The sequence below is a fragment of the Gorilla gorilla genome, chromosome 4, assembly GCF_029281585.2.
Source record: "Gorilla gorilla gorilla isolate KB3781 chromosome 4, NHGRI_mGorGor1-v2.1_pri, whole genome shotgun sequence".
In the NCBI taxonomy this organism is placed as follows: domain Eukaryota; kingdom Metazoa; phylum Chordata; class Mammalia; order Primates; family Hominidae; genus Gorilla; species Gorilla gorilla.
Genome location: NC_073228.2, coordinates 60,906,076 through 60,923,121, shown reverse-complemented (window position 1 = coordinate 60,923,121; position 17,046 = coordinate 60,906,076). Strand labels below are relative to the sequence as shown.

Below are 17,046 nucleotides of genomic sequence, written 5' to 3'. Positions count from 1 at the left end.
AGCACCTCCTGGGAAATTATTGAGGATGCAAATTCTTGGTCCCACTCTAGACCAACTGAATCAATAACTATGAGGGCGGAGTCCAGAACTGAGTTCTAATGTGCCCTCTCAATGATTGTGATGCAGATCCATCTTACAGCACTGCTGTGATAACATGGCTCCCCATGATGGCTCCTCAGCTTGGCATTCAAAGCCCTAGAAGATCTGGCTCCAATTTCCTACCCTCCCTCCTTGTAATCTACAGGTACTCATGGCATTCCTCGAAGACTTTCCTGTGTTTTGCCCTTCTCCCATTTCCCCTTTGCAAGTTTAGAATATTGTCCCCAAGATGTCTGTCCGATGCTACACAATGGCCCTTCAAAGTCCTATTCAAATGGGATTGTTCTAGTAACATCTTCCTGGGTCCAAACTGAAGTCATTTTCCCCTCTTCTATGCTTCAGAAACAATTTATCCCTCCTAGTGCCTACATCCATTTCTTCTTATTAATGTAGTTATTTTTCATCCCATTTTTTCTGAGCATAAACTCCTTGAAAGCATGGACTAGGTCTTGATCATCTGCATTGCCCACCATGTTTAAAACTGACACATGGAAATAAAGTAAATTAAAATATTTGTAAAACAAATGAATAGCTGGCCGGGCGCAGTGGCTCATGCCTGTAATCCCAGCACTTTGGGAGGCTGAGGCGGGTGGATTACAAGATCAGGATAACGAGACCATCCTGGCTAACAAGGTGAAACCCCGTCTCTACTAAAAATACAATAAATTAGCTGGGCGTGGCGGCGTGTGCCTGTAGTTCCAGCTACTCAGGAGGCTGAGGCAGGAGAATGGAGTGAACCAGGGAGGCAGAGCTTGTGGTGAGCCGAGATCGCACCACAGCACTCCAGCCTGGGTGACAGAGCAAGACTCCGTCTCAAAATAAATAAATAAATGAATGAATAGCTGGGGGAGTGAGTAGTAGGAAAATGATTATTTTAAAGCAAATGTAGTTTTATTACTTCATGGCCTCTGCAGCACTTTGGCATCCACTTGAGGGTCTTTACACCCACTTTCCTTAAGCCTTTCACATTTGAAAGAATCTGTCTGCAAAAGAGCATCACTAATAAGGATTAATGACATACACATCTCTATGGACAGAGGATAAGAATCAAGCTTTCATAGCAATTGAACATAGTATCTTCTTGTCTCTAAACAGACAGAAATACTATGCAGGTATCCCTTTCTTGGTAACAGGGCTGGGGAGATAGTTACTGTGTAATTAGTGAAGAGTTAGGGGCATTTCTGATATGCTTCTTACTGTAAACATTTCTAGCTCTACCACTTAACCACCATTTTAAACATCTGTTTTAATATAACAATTCCTGAAATGAAATCCTTAATACTAGTCTATTCTCTTGGTAGCTTAATATTCTTGATAATATTATTTCTATAATTCAACTGATTTCAAATATTTAAATGTTAATTTAATTCCGATTAAATTACCAAAAAATTCTGGATTAATGATGTTCAAATGAATGTAGGTGGTCTATATTTTCTTCTCCTTTAGGCAACAATCTGAAGTTAACTTTAATTCCTTTCATCCTACTAAACCTACTTTTTCAAATCTTTTTTTGTGAAGGTCAGACAGTAAATATTTTAAGGCTTTGTGGGCCACATATGATCTCTCTCGCATATTTCTCTTTCTTTTTTCTTTCACAGTCCTTTAGAAATGCAAAAACCATTCTTAACTTAATAGGCTATTAAAAAATAGACCTTAGGTGAGATTTGATCTACTGGCGGTAGATCGAATAGAAGAAGATGGTATGTAAACCCTTAGAAAACAAGGCTCATATGGGTGTCAGTCACTGCTCAGATCTTCTTACCATGTGAAATTTTTTCTGTCTGTATTTTGTCTATACAATTTAAAAACTGAAAATGCATAGGATGTAGCTAATGCTAGAGATGGGCTGAGACCCTATACAAACTTACAGAATTGCAGAATTTTATTGCTGGAAGAAATCTTAGAGATTATCTAATTTGAACCTCTTATTCATTTTAAAGATAATATGACTAAAAACTCAAAAATATGATTAACTAACTTACAAATACTGGAGGGATAGCAGGCCTTCAAATGAATCCTTATGTAATTCAGTCAAATAATTTTCACTGAGAATTCTGGAAAATGAAAAAGTTATTTCTAGGTTAAAATGCAAACTACAACTATTTGCTACACAGGACTATCTCCTGCATGTGGAGGAAAGTTGGGTCATGGTCATTTCAAGATGGTGGGATCTGCTCTGCTTTCGTTCAAACCTTTCCTTCCATTTTCCTTTTTCTGTCCATCCCTCTCCACCACCACCACCACACATACAGGCAAGCACACACACACACTTGCAAGCACACACACACACACACACACAAGCGCACACACACATATGCAAACACACACACACAAAAGCACACACACAGGCAAGCACACACACACATGCAAGCACACACACACAGGCAAGTGCACACACACAGGAAAGTGCACACACACACAAGCACACACACACAGGCAAGCACACACACGCATATGCAAGCACACACACACAGGCAAGAACACACACACACTTGCAAGCACGCACACACACTTGCAAGCACACACACATGCAAGCACACGCACACATGCACACACACAAGCAAGCACACAAACAAGCACACAAGCAAGCACACACACACGTGCAAGCACACACACACGTGCAAGCACACACACACAAGCACACTGCTCCACTCTTCCCACCAAATTGTATCTTTAATGACTCCTCTCTAGATCATAATATACCTTTCAGAATCCAACTCTGGGTGGCACCAAGATCAGCAGAACCTCCATTTCCTCCTCTCTTTCCCAAACCTTATTACAAAAGCCCCACATGGGACCATGTCAGGGCTGCAAGTGAAGCCATTCCACTTTTTTCCCCCATCAAAAAAATTTGAGAACTACAATGTGCATAACGTGCACATGACATAAATGTTGTTTATATTTAATTTAATTTAATTTAATTTAATTTCTGAGACAGGGTCTCATGCTGTTACCCACACTGGTCTCAGACTCCTGGCTCAAGTGATCCTCCTGTCTCTGCCTCCCAAAGTGTTGGGATTGCAGACATGAGCCACCTCACCTGGCCAAATATTCAGTTTAATAATTATAAAGCAGATACCCATGTAAACATTGTTACAAAAGATTATTGCTAGCATCCCAGAAGCCCCAGTGTGCCCCTTTCCAATCATATTCCTCTCTCTAACCCTAATAGGTAACCACTACCCTGAATTTTGTAATGATTTTCTTGATTTTAAAATGTAGTCCTGGCCTGGCGTGGTGGCTCATGCCTGTAATCCCAGCATTCTGGAAAGCCAAGGCACATGAATCACCTGAGGTCATGAGTTCGAGACCAGCCTAACATGGTGAAACTCTGTCTCTACTAAAAATAGAAAAATTAGCTGGGCATGGTGGCGGGCACCTGTAATTCCAGCTACCCAGGAGGCTGAGGCAGGAGAATCCCTTGAACCCGGGAGGTGGAACTTGCAGTGAGCCAAGATCCCACCATTGAACTCCAGCCTGGGCAACAAGAACAAAATTCCGTCTCAAAAAATAAATAAAGCAATTCTCATGCCTCAGCTTCCCAAGTAGATGGGATTATAGGCACCCACCACCATGCCTGGCTAATTTTTGTATTTTCAGTAGAGATGGGGTTTCACCATATTGGCCAGGCTGGTCTCAAACTCCCGACTTCAGGTGATCCACCTGCCTTGACCTCCCGAGGTGCTGGGGTTACAGCTGTGAGCCACTGCACCTAGCATGTGTTTGATTTTTAATTTACAACTCATGTATGTCTTGTCTATATAAGTCAAACTAATGATGTGACACAAACTGTTGTGAAAAATGTTACTTTGAATGTAAGCATTTTTTCCAAAATCATTTATGTGTCTCAACTAATTCCTTCTACAAATCAGGAAGAAAACGATAAAACAATTCAACAGGAAAATGAACAAAGGACAGAAAACTCAGAGGAGAAACACAAATGTTCAATAAACATATAAAGATATTTAATTAAATTCATGAGTGATCAGAAAAATTCAAATTTGGATGGATTCCCTTTTACTCATCCATAACTTCAACAAAAATTTGGTGAATACCCAACACTGAAAAGGTGTGGGGAAATGAATGCTGTCACATTCTGCTGACAATAGAGTCAGTTGGCACAACATTTTTGAGGACAATTAAAATTTTATATCTACATAGTCTTCACCCCAACTCTTCCATTTCTAGATATCTATGCTACAGGAGTACTTGCCCACTAAGCATAAGCTAAACATTCATCAATGGGGAAATTATTAAATAAACTATGATGCATCCATACTATGGATTATGCAGGAGTTTAAAATGAATGGGGTGACCCTCTAAGTCCTAGGAAGGAAAGAAATTATGAAGTGAAAGAATATCATATAAGTGATACCATGAAGTGAAAGAATCAAGTTGCAAGATGTTACCCTTTATGAAAAGAAAAAAGATTTTAAAAACGACACAATAAATCTATTTTGCTTTATGTAAATATGTATGTAGGTAAATGGGGAAAAGTCTGGAAGCATGTATACTAAACACACAGTAGCATTACCTCAGGGATGAGGGAGTAGGGCAGAAGGAGGGTTTTTGTTATACCTGTTATTGCATTTTTATACATTAAAAATAGAATCATGGGCTGGGGGTGGTGGCTCATGCCTATAATATGAGGACTTTAGGAGGCCAAGGTGGGAGGATCACTTGAGCCCAGGAGCTCAAGACCAGCCTAAGCAGCATAGGAAGACCCCGTCTCTACAAAAAATACAAAATTAGGTGGGCGCGGTGGCATGCACCTGTGGTCCCAGCTGCTTGGGAGGCTGAGATGGGAGGATCACTTGTGCCTGGGAGGTGAAGGCTGCAGTGAGATGTGATTATGCCACTGCACTCCAGCCCAGGGGACAAAGTAAGACCTTGTCTCTGAAAAAAAAAAAAAAAAAAAGAGAAAAAAAAGAATATAACCATGTATTATTTGTATGATAAAAAATAAATTTAAATTGCTTCTTATTTTAGAGAGAGCCTACCAAATTTAATTTTAAAATAACCATAGGATTGCAATCCACAGAGGTTGATTTGGGGTATGGAGGGGAAATATCTTTTCTCAGAGGTATGGACCTCAAAATTCTGGAGCAAGAAGGATCTTACAATGCAGTTAGTTTTTTGTCATACTTGCAGAGAATATACTCACAGTTTCTCGGTCCAACTGTATGCTTTCCATACATTTCCATCAATGTATGAAATATAGTTTCCTTGGAAATTTCTGTGAAGAAAGACAGTTTATATCCTTGAATAGGCAGGCAAAGAATGAACAGGATAAATAAAAGAATCATGGCAACCTTGTCGGGGATATTCGGAAACAGAAAATAACACCTGCTTTCTCATTTCCAGAGCTATCAGCTTCCCAGTTTGCACAATTCATCAAGAAATAATGCGGGGCCACTGGAACAAATGATGAGGCATCTCCCGGAAGCTTAACTTCCTATCCATCCCATTTCTTGGACAGACGATGCCAGTTAATTACTTTGAATGTAAGTATTTTATCCAAAAGCACTTATGTGTCTAAACAAACTCCTACAAATCAACACAAAAATGGTACATAATTCAACAGAAAAAAGGGCATAAGCTTTTCTTTATCGATAAATAAGTAGAAAGAAACCCTATCCCAGGTAACACCAAAGCTTTGCCCTCTGTTGAAACATCCTAGGCTTCTTCTTTCCACTCTTATTACAACTGATCTGATTTAGCCCCTTCACACTTTACTCCTACATTTTGCTAGACCTTTCTATTTTGTCTCCCTGAAATAAGCTTTTCCTTTTGGGCACTCTACATATGGATTCTAAAATAATCCTTTGCATGTCTATACTTGAACATAAAGCAAAAAAATAAAATAAAATAAAATAATCTTCCTGTTTTAATCATTTAATCTCTCTTGCTTGGAAACTTTCAATGGCTTTCCATACCTCATTGTGTACTCTTTAAGACCCAAGGAAACTTTTAGCTTATCCATGTAGCTTTCCCTGATCTCCACACCTCAAGGACCACAGATTCTGGTAAATTCTAGCACCGATGGTATGCATTATCTTTTAGGAATTAATTATATACACTGCCCTTTTTATGCCTGTTCTCTTTCTTCCCTCCTATCATTTTCATGTTCTGCAGACAATAGCATACTTGGTCCTGGGTTTGACACAAAATGAGTGCTACATATAAAAAGACAGGGACAAAGATGAGTTCTGGACATCACTAAAGGACAGAGTAATCATGTTAACAGCCAACACTCCTACATATGCTAGGCACTGATGAAGTGTTTCATATATTCACTCACCTAAATTTCACAACAATCCTATGAAATGGCAACTAGCATAATCCCCAGTTTAAAAGGAGGAAACTGAGTCACAGAGCAGAATAACTTGCTCTGGATCACCACGCTAATAAACAGACCTGGGTTCAAACCCAGGCAGCCTGGCTCCAGTATCAACTCTTAACCACTTAGAGCATCATCACTGAGATCGGGAGAGTGACAGGCTGCTGTAAAGAGGGTGAAGCGGGCCAGGCGCGGTGGCTCACACCTGTAATCCCAGCACTTTGGGAGGCTAGGGTGGGTGGATCGCCAGAGGTCAGGAGTTCAAGACCAGCCTGACCAACATGGAGAAACCCCGTCTACTAAAAACACAAAAAATTAGCCAGGTGTGGTGGCGCATGCCTGTAATCTCAGCAACTCAGGAGGCTGAGGCAGGAGAATCACTTGAATCCGGGAGATGGAGGTTGCGGTGAGCCAAGACCGTGCCATTGCACTCCTGCCTGTGCAACAAGAGCAAAACTCTGTCTCAAAAAAAAAAAAAAAAAAAAAAAAAAAAGAGGGTGAAGCGAAAATAGGAGCAGAGCAGCAGTTAAGGAATGATGTGATGGGGTAAATAAGAATGAGTAAGAGTAAAAGACTGGAGAAAAAGTAAAAGACTGGAGAATGGGTCTAACATTAAAGGAGAATGAGGAGAAGGGAGAATTGACAAGCAAAGGTGAAAGCAGAAAGTCAGTTGTCAGTATGGCTTGGGGAGATAAAGAAGGCCCAGGAAGGCCTCCAGGAAAAGGCTGCCATGTCAGGCAAGTCACAGAGGATGATTGAGGAAAGGTGATTCTTACAAGGTGGTGAAGATGCCATTGTAGGTGTCGGGCTCTGGCACAGGCACTTGGCGGAGCCTCTGCTTTGGGCTGAGACCAACACATGACAGAGTCTCATCTCCGCACGTGCAGAGCTCACATATGTTGGTGCTTGTGGAGGCCTTCTGTTCCTCTGGTGCAGTTTCAGACTGCACCAATGAATCCTGCGAAGATTCTAACTTTGTAGGTGGACCTGTGACTTCAGTCAGGCTTCGATGCAGAGTCTGAACCTGGTCTGGATGAGGAGCTCTAGTGTTCTCCAGGGCTGTGGAATGTCCAATCTCTGTAGTGGGTTCTGGAGTTATGGCAAGCCTCGGGTCTGGAGGCTGAGCTGAGGTTTCCTCCGTGGTTGGAGACGGTTTAACCTCTGTAGTAGGCTCTGTAGTTATGCTAAGCTCCAGGTCCAGAGGTTGAACTGTGGCTTCAGTCAGGTGTGAATGCTGAGCCTGACCCTTGTCTGAAGGTGGAAGTGTCACCTCAGGGTGTTCTGGAGGAGGAGCTGTAGTCATCAGGGCTGTAAAAGAAGGTTCCGCCTCCTCTGGAGGCTGAATTGGGGCCTCCTGCTGGGCTTGGGTAGATTCTGTCTCATTTTTAGGCTCTGAAGTCATGGTAACCTCCACATCTGCAGGTTTGACTGTAATCTTCGGCAAATTATAATGAGCTTGATCCTCACCTGGAGGTTGAACTGTCACTTCATGATTCAGTGCAGTCTGAGCTAGACTCTCCATAGAGGACTCTGGAGGCAGAGCTGGGGCCTCCTGCTGGGTTGAAGGTTCTACCTCCTGAGGGAGCTGTAGAAGCTGCACTGGGGCTTCTTCCTGGAGTGAAGAGGACTGGATGTCTTCAAGGGTCTCTGGATTTTGACTTTTGGGCTCTAGATGGAATTGAGAAAGTCCAAATTGCTCAGGAGGCCCTGGAGGCTCATCTGCGTTCACCTGGAGTTCTGGAGGCAGGCTGCCGGGATACAGTGTGTCCATACTCAAATAATCATCCGGCAAAGTCTGTTTCTGACGCTGAGGTTTGGATAATTGGTGTGGAATCCCAACAATCTCAGCAAGGCTCCAACGTTCAGCTAGATCTTTCTTCAGGTTCTTGGGCGAAACAACAAATTTGGTTGGTCTTGAAACCTTACTGTCTAGTGGAACAAGTATTTCATCTGCCTGACGACCTGCAGCCCGATCTAGATCTGCAGTTTGAACCCACTTGAGGCGAGGAAGCTGAACTAGGGCCTGGTTCTGATCCCGGTCCAGAAGCGGAGCCACCTTTGGGAGCCTTTCTTCTGGAGTCCACTTATTTAAATCCTGATGTGCAGCCAAGAACGGCTCTGGCCCCAGGGGCAGCTCTCCAGCTGAATCCAATTCCCTCAGGAATGGAGCCAAATTTTCAGTTGATTCCTGAGGCAGGGCTGACATCTGCGAAGAAGCAGAGGGCCCCAGGTTATCAAAGTCCCCCACGGCTGCTGGGGGAGCAGGTGCATGGGGAGATTTCCACGGGAGATGGGAGGAGCGGGAAGACCAGGGCTCAGGTGGCCCCAGGGGGTTAGAGGTCAGAGGCTGAGCCTCCTTGACTAGTAAAGACAATAGTTGCCACGTAAGGAGGGGCCATGGGCCCCAGAAACGCAGCCAAGACATGACACACGCTGGGGCTATGCACTCAGCGAAAGCCATTCTGGCAGCCCTGAGATGCTCATGCCCCTTACAAGCGTGTGCCACGCCCTGTCTTTATGACACCTTTATTTATGCCACCTTTATTAGGCTTGGGTCCAGATCTGTTCCATGTTACCAGGGCAACCTTATGTCACAATCCCGCCCAAGCGCCCCTTCCCACCCCGCCAGGCCGGAACACCCCTCCCCTCCCCTTAGTGAGGAAGGATTTGGGCCGCAGACCAGGGTGGTCCCAGGACTCCAGCGGCCTGCTGTGGTGGCGTTGGGTGGGGTGGGGGCGTGGCAGAACTTCCCAAGGAAGTCACGGGACCTGGCCTTGGGATCTTCAGAAGCGCTAGTCCAGTTCTGGCAGCCTGAATTCTTCCTCCTCCGAGGTGAAATCCGAGAATACTCTTCCTTCAGGGGAGAGCAACTGACCTGCAAAATGGGCGCCAGTTAGGGTGGCAGGCAGGACGCGCGTTACAGTCATTTATTCCAAAATGTTGCCATTTTCGCTAAACTGTTGCATGTTTGATAATTAATTCACCACCCTATTAGGTAGGGGCTGCCAGGGAATAAGCGAGGACTCTAAATTTTCTGTAGGAGGGGTGTTGGGGTGGGCAATTCAGTCTGGGAGAGAAGGCTTCAATCTGAGGGAAGAGCCCTTTGCACTAGCCTGGGAGGAGGCTGAACTGTCATCCTGCCTTAACTCAACACAGCCATTACCCTAGAAGTTACAGCGCCACCCTTCAGAGATCTACCCTGTGTGCACACATGGAGAAGAAGCTTAGGTTGTTAAAGTCAGCTGTTAAATAATTTCCTGAAATGGGACTATAACTAGAACCCAGCTGACTTCCCCCACAGCCCTTACCTATTTTATTACTGTCTGGCACAATTATCAGCATGTAAACTCCAAGAAGGCGCTTCATCTTCTTCCAGTGCCTAGCACAGGCACGGGGTGCATAGTGATGGTTTTAAAATTGAAGGGGGGCTGTGCACAGTGGCTCACACCCATAATCCCAGAACTCTGGGAGGCCGAGGTGGGTGGATCACTGAGGTCAGAAGTTCCAGACCAGCCTGATCAACATGCTGAAACTCCGTCTCTACTAAAAATACAAAATTAGCCAGGCGTGGTGGTGCATGCCTGTAATCCCAGCTACTCAGGAGGCTCAAGCAGGAGAATCCCTTGAATCTGGGAGGCAGAGGTTGCAGTCAGCTGAGATCGCAACATTGCCCTCCAGCCTGGGCAACAAGAGAGAAACTCCGTCTCAAAAAAATAAAATAAAATTGAAGGGATTCCAAGATTCGCCTCATTTAGGGATGGATCTATTTGTTATAATCAGATTTCTGAAATCAGTGCTAACTTCCTCTCATATTTCACAGGAAGCTAGACTTCTTAAAGCTGGAAGTTTCCTTGGTGGGTTTGATTTAAATTGAATTAAAATAATTATTTTACAGGGAAAAACTTCAAAACACTTTGCAACTTTGGAGTGAAAGTTAAATAAAACACTCTAGCCCCAAATTAAGTTCCCATTGAAATGAAACTTTTGCTCCGTTTTTTAAAAAAAATCCATAAATAGTAAATAATTACTGTTTTCTTTTGAGATTAATTTAGAAACTTAATCCCTATTTAAGAGCTTTCATATGCAGTCATGCATTGCTTGCCATGTGAAGAGCTTCAGAAATGTGTCAGGTGATTTCACCATTGTGCTAACATCATAGTGTATACTTACACAAACCTAGGTGGTGTAGCCTACAGCATACCTAGGCTACACGGTATAGCCTAGGCTACAAACCTGTACTGTATGTTACTGTACTGAATATTAAAGGCAACTGTAACACAATGGCAGGTATTTGTGTATGTAAACATGGAAAAGGTATAGTTAAAATACTGTATAAAAGATAACAATGGGGCCCAGGCACAGCGGCTCACACCTGTAATCCCAGCACTTTGGGATGCAGAGGTGGGTGGATCACCTGAGGTCAGGAGTTCGAGACCAGTCTGGCCAACATGGCGAAAAACAGTCTCTCCTAAAAATACAAAAATCAGCTGAGTATGGTGGCGCGTGCCTATAATCCCAGCTACTCAGGAGGCTCAGGTAGGAGAATCACTTGAACCCAGGAGGTAGAGGTTGCAGTGAGCTGAGATCGTGCCATCGCACTCCAGCCTGGGCCACAGAGTGAGACTCCATAACAACAACAACAACAACAACAACAAACATAAAAATGGTATGCCTGTGTAGGGATAGCTCCTTTATACGCCTATGGAACCACCATCCTGTATGTGGTCTATTGTTGACCGAAACCTCATTTTGCAGCGCGTGATTGTAAATGATTGACAGAAAGATCTTCAGCAAAATAGTCCACCCAAAGTATACGGGAGATAATGAGATCCAAGCAGTAAGCCATATTTGAAAGGAATTATAGTTTTTGAAAGCCGTAGCACAATCAGTCTTAAGGCCAGTTACATTCCCCCCACATCTCTGGTATCCTGTTTGAAGGGAGTTCTAAAAAGGCATGTGTTCAAGCAGCCCAGCATCCCTTACTCCTGGGGCCGGGGGAGACTAACCCCTCTCCTGTGTCCACAACTGTAGTAATACAGTCCTCAGTTTTGCTCTCCAAACTTCAAATAAGGGGTCAGAGCCAAGGGTCAAGACTTTAGGAAAAGCCCCAGAAATACCCTGCACTCAAAAAGCAGTTTCAGAGTTTCACATTTACCTGAGAATGAAACAAATTATCCTCCAAATTCTGCTGCTTGTTTTGAATTATGGTTACACTGGCTATGTTATCCAACCCTTGAGTTTTGTTTTGTTTGTTTTTTGAGATGGAGTTTCACTCTTGTCACCCAGGCTGGAGTGCAATGGCATGATCTTGGCTCACCACAACCTCCACCTCCTTGGTTCAAGCGATTCTCCTGCCTCAGCCTCCAGAGTAGCTGGGATGCATGCACCACCGTTTCCCCCATGTTGGTCAGGCTGGTCTTGAACTCCCAACCTTAGGTGATCCACCCGCCTTGGCCTCCCAAAGCACTGGCATTACAGGTGTGAGCCACTGCGCCCAGCCATGTTACCTTTGAGTTTTTATCTCCACATACTTGAATTAAACTGTGTAGTTCTTCCCATCTGACATCTACAATCTCTTCACTGGGTCTGCACTCCACAGCTATTTTACCACTTTCTGAAATAAAGTTAGCAAGTATCAGTTCAAAATCTTTTTCATTCTAAAACTTCATTTCATTTCATTATATTCCGGTCTCACAGCTCAGTTTTTAATGTATGTATGAAATATCAACTGTGTTTGGTTCAAAGGACTTTGTGATCTTACAGATAAGAACTAAGGAATAATAACATAAGAAATGAAAAATGTGGACACAAAAATGTTCAATCACAATATGATTAAATGGTAAGGCATCAGGTGGGGGGTCGAAGTAAGTTCAAATCCAAAATAGAGACCATGGGCTGGTAGACACTTCACATTAGAAGCATGGCTAGGTATCTACTCCCTGAGAACCAAAATTCCACCAGACACAGTGAACAAAGCTTCGGAGAGAGAGAACATTTGAACATTTTACTGGCAGAAAATGGCCCACATGCTCTACAGACAATACAACTTCCTTCAAGGCAAACTAGAGCTATAATGCTTTTGGTCTATGAAGTTTTCAGTGTGTGCAAGGGATACCTTTGCATAAGAGGGGGAGGTAAACAGCCCACACATTTAGCTTGGTTATTAAAGGTCCTCCTTCCCTATAACCTGATAGGTTATTTCCCCTAAGATCCAGATGAGTACACATTAGATGAAATTCCAGAAGTTATCTTCAAATTTTGCTACTCATTGAATGTCATGAAGATCCTGGAAACAAAAGAAAAAAACAAGAAACAACCTTGCTACTCAACAGGGGATTGATATTATCACATTTGAGAGAACTTCAGAATCTCAGGCCTAAACCCAGGCCTACTAAATTAGGATCTGCAGTTTCTCACAATCTTCAGGTGATTTCTATGGTCATGAAAGTTTGAAAAACTGCCTTGAAACAGTCCTTCCTAAAACTGAAGTGGAGGTGCAGCAAAAATCATCTGGTAAATTGTTAAAAGTAATCTCAAATGCAACCCAAATTTACAGAGTCTCAGGTGAAGCTCAGTAGTCTGTATTTTTATCCTTCTCCCTAAATAATTCTGATGTGCAGGCAAGTTTGAAAACCACTGCGTTCAAGAAAATGGATACTCCCCTTACCAAGTGGAAAGTAGGATTTTGGAAACTCATGCAAGGGAAGCAAAAAGATGGCTCAGGAGGCATGATTACAACAGGATTGATGCAAACGGAAGCCGAAGCTTAACCACAGACATTAATATACGCCTACAAAAGAAAATGCTAAGGAAGTCAAGTGGTCTGCAGGAATTCTGAAGAAAAATGGAGAACCAAAGACCAAAATTTGTCAATGAATTTCCAGCACAGCCCCAGGTTAAGGGAGTGAATTTCTTGACTGAATGACACAGACTCTGGACCACCTGATCGGTTATTACCTTAATGGAGGAATTATATTACAATGTATAGGTACTTTAATTAGAATGACCTGGCAGTTACTGAGGCAAAATTTTCTGTTCCTTTGTATTCTGTAATACAAGAAGGATCTACATGGATGTTCTCTTCTCTGAACTGTTTGGATGAACTGGTCAACGGCACTCATCATGCCTTGGGTTTTAAATCTGCATTGTGGTCATAATCTGTTATTTAATTAATTTCTCATATTTTTAATAAAAAGTTTGCCTATATATTTTAGACAGAAATTACCTTACTTTGCTGAAATTCTGAGAAATCCTAGACGGTTTTCAAGGCTGGGCTCAAATGTCACCTCTACTACCCTTTGCTGTGCCTCCTGGCGCTGTGCTTCTGACACTTTGTACGGTCCTCCATGACAGCGTGAGCACGATTATATTACAGGCAATTACTCATGCCCCCCGGCTCATTTGTTGACTCCTTTAGAGCACAGATCATGTTTTAGTTATTGTAGTAACTAAAACAACATTTGTTCAACCAATGACACCCATAAACAAAAGTACCCGCCAAGGGCAGAGATGCAGAGGTAAAGTCATGCCAAGATTAAATCCCAGAAACCACTGTAGATTTTTCGGAGTTGACCCCTACATTTATTGTATTAATTCTTAAAAAAAAATTACAGTGTTTTCAGACTTCTAGACTTCAAAAGACAACTCTCTATATAATGTATGTTTCTAGAAGGAAAAAGTGTAACATTGTCCCCTTGTTTCTAATTGGTATCTGAGAAAAGAGGCCTCACTCAATATTGGTATAGAGAAGGGGGAAGTTCATTTCCAGCAGAAGTTAATACTCCAGAACTAATAAAATCTAATTATTTAATCTGCTATTACACATCTATAAACCATGAATGGCATATCAAGAAGAAATAAACTGTGATGCCTTGAAATCTTTTAAAAATTATGAAACTTACTTGTCAAATGTTACAAGGATTCACCTTTTGATGTGGAATAGTGTCCCAATCTGGTATTAACGTTATTACTGAACAAGGCTGTGCTCTTTGAGTACATTCCATTTGCCCCCAATCCCTATCTTCTGTGTCAGTAATAATATAAAAATCACCAGCTAGCTTTTACAGGTGCTTTCTTTTTTTTGAGACAGAGTCGCTCTGTCGCCCAGGCTGGAGTGCAGTGGCGCAATCTTGGCTCACTGCAACCTCCACCTCCTAGGTTCAAGCCACTCGCCTGCCTCACTCCCAAGTAGCTGGGATTACAGGAGCCCATCACTACACCTGGCTAATTTTTATATTTTTAGTAGAGATGGGGTCTCACCATGTTGGCCAGGCTGGTCTCAAATTCCTGACCTCAAGTGATCCACCCACCTAGGCCTCCCAAAGTGCTGGGATTACAGGTGTGAGCCACCATGCCTGGCCTATAGAGTGCTATTTGCCAGACATTGTGCTGAGCACTTTAAAGTGCATTATCTTATTTTATCCTCAGATCAGCTCCATAAAATAGCTACCATTATTACCTCTACATGTATATAGATATATGTATCTATCTATCTATATATATCGACATACATTGGAAGTCTCACCAGTGTTTTAACTTGTGCTTTCAACCACTATACATATTTTAAAGAGCGTAAGAGGAGAAACAACCATTTGTGTTTTAAAATCTTCCCAGATACCATTTCTGCTGCTCTTTCTTTATCTCTGAAGTTCTAGTATTACCACTGGTATAATTTTCCTTTGGCCTAAAGACCTGCTTATACATTTATTTTAGAGCGGAACTTCTGACAACACATTCTCTTAGATTTTCTTCATCTGAAATGTCTTTTTTTTCTTTTTGCCTTAATTGTTGAAGGGTATTTTTGCTGGATATAGAAATCTGGATTGACATTTCTCTCAGTACTTTAAAGATGTTCTGCACTTACTTGAATCACTGAAAGGCTTAAAGCTGGGGACCGGCTCTATCACACACATGTTTTACAGAAAGGTTCATTACTTTTATATCTTCATTGTGGACCATAGCCTTTATCATCACTAGATCTTTGTCTCATTTAGGAGTTTTTAAATTTTGCTTTGAACCTAACTTTTGTAACTCCTTTCTTTTTATTTCCTACAATGTGGAGTTTATCGGGGACAACATAGGCAGTTGGAAATACATAACTGGAGTTTAGAAGAGAGGTCTAGGTAGGAAAATGGATCTAGAAGTCATTGATATTTTGGTGGTAATTGAGTCAACTGATAATTAGGGGAAAGTTGAGGAAACTAAATGCTGAGGACTATCACATGTAAGAGGGATGTTTGAAGGACTGGTCAAGGAAATTGGGTCATGAGTGGCAACAGGAAATTTAAGAAGGACGTAGTGGCCAAAGGTATCATACATGCATTGTATATGTATGTAGATATATATCTTTCAATGTATGTGGATATATGTCTACATACATATACAATGTATGCATGTAGATATACATTGAAAGTATAGATACATATCTATATACCTACATACATTGAAAGTGTATATAGATATATACACACATACACACACACACACACATATATATACAATTATAAGGGAGGGGGACTAGAATAAAGAAACCTATATGGTTGCAATACTTTGACGTTGTATTTAGAGGTAAAAGGCTAACTCTAAGTAGGTAGGTTAGGTGTACATTTTGTAATTCCTACAGCAAAAACATAGCCCAGATATGCCCAAAAGCCATTTAATAAAACAAAACACTAAAAAATATTCAATTAATCCAAAAGTAGGCAGAAAAAAGAAACAGAAGAAACCCCCCAAAAAAGAGATAATCAGAAAACAAATAATAAAATAGGAAACTTAATCCAGTCATTATCAATCATATTAAATGTAAATGGTCCAAAACACATTAATTAAAAGATGCTGTCAGATTACATTTAAAAGAAAAATAAAAAAAACAAGAAACCATTTGAAAATATAATGATGTGGCCAGGCATGGTGGCTCACACCTATAATCCCAGCATTTTGGGAGGCTGAGGTGGGCAGGTGCCTTGAGCCCAGGAATTCAAGACCAGCCTGGGCAACTTGGCGAAACCCCATCTCTATTTTTATAAATTGAAAGTAAACGAATATCGTGATATATAGATTAAAAGCAAAAGGGTAGGGAAAGATATGTCATTCTAACACTAGTCAAAAACAGTATTATATTACTAATATAAAACACTAATTTTATATTAGTATTAAATAATGGTTTTTTGTTTGTTTGTCTGTCTGTTTTCGAGATGGGGTCTTGCCCTGTCACCCAGGCTAGAGTGCAGTGGCACGATCTCGGCTCACTACAACCTCTGCCTCCCGGCTTCAAGCAATTCTCCTGCCTCAGCCTCCCAAGTAGTTAGGATTACAGGCACCTGCCACCGCGCCTGGCTGGTTTTTGTATTTTTAGTAGGGACGGGGTTTCACCATCTTAGCCAGGTTGGTCTCGAACTCCTGACCTCAGGTGATTCACCCGCCTCGGCCTCCCAAAGTGCTGGGATTACAGGCGTGAGGCACCGCACCTGGCCTGTATGTATGTATGTATGTATTTGAGATGGAGTCTTGCTCTGTTTCCCAGGCTGGGGTGCAGTGGTGTGATTTCAGCTCACTGCAATATCCACCACCTGGATTCCAGTGATTCTCTTGCCTCAACCTTCTGAGTA

General features: G+C 42.1%; 1 protein-coding gene across 5 annotated transcripts in view; it reads right to left on the bottom strand.

The window, feature by feature from the left end:
* Positions 1 to 17,046, bottom strand: part of LOC101128092 (leucine-rich repeat-containing protein 37B) — a 60,518-nt gene that overhangs the window by 23,613 nt on the left and 19,859 nt on the right. For 2 of the 5 annotated variants that reach the window (XM_063706544.1, XM_063706545.1), the window contains 5 exons: positions 11,971 to 12,053; positions 9,208 to 9,314; positions 7,216 to 8,645; positions 5,264 to 5,335; positions 2,082 to 2,153 (listed from right to left, as the gene is read on the bottom strand). In XM_063706544.1, coding sequence (XP_063562614.1) covers positions 2,082 to 2,153; positions 5,264 to 5,335; positions 7,216 to 8,645 — 1,574 coding nt within the window. In that variant the 5' untranslated portion in view covers positions 9,208 to 9,314; positions 11,971 to 12,053. Of the gene's footprint in view, positions 1 to 2,081; positions 2,154 to 5,263; positions 5,336 to 7,215; positions 8,661 to 9,207; positions 9,315 to 11,970; positions 12,054 to 17,046 lie in introns of those variants that run through there. The other 3 variants (XM_063706547.1, XM_063706546.1, XM_055388535.1) reach the window with 2 other exon arrangements.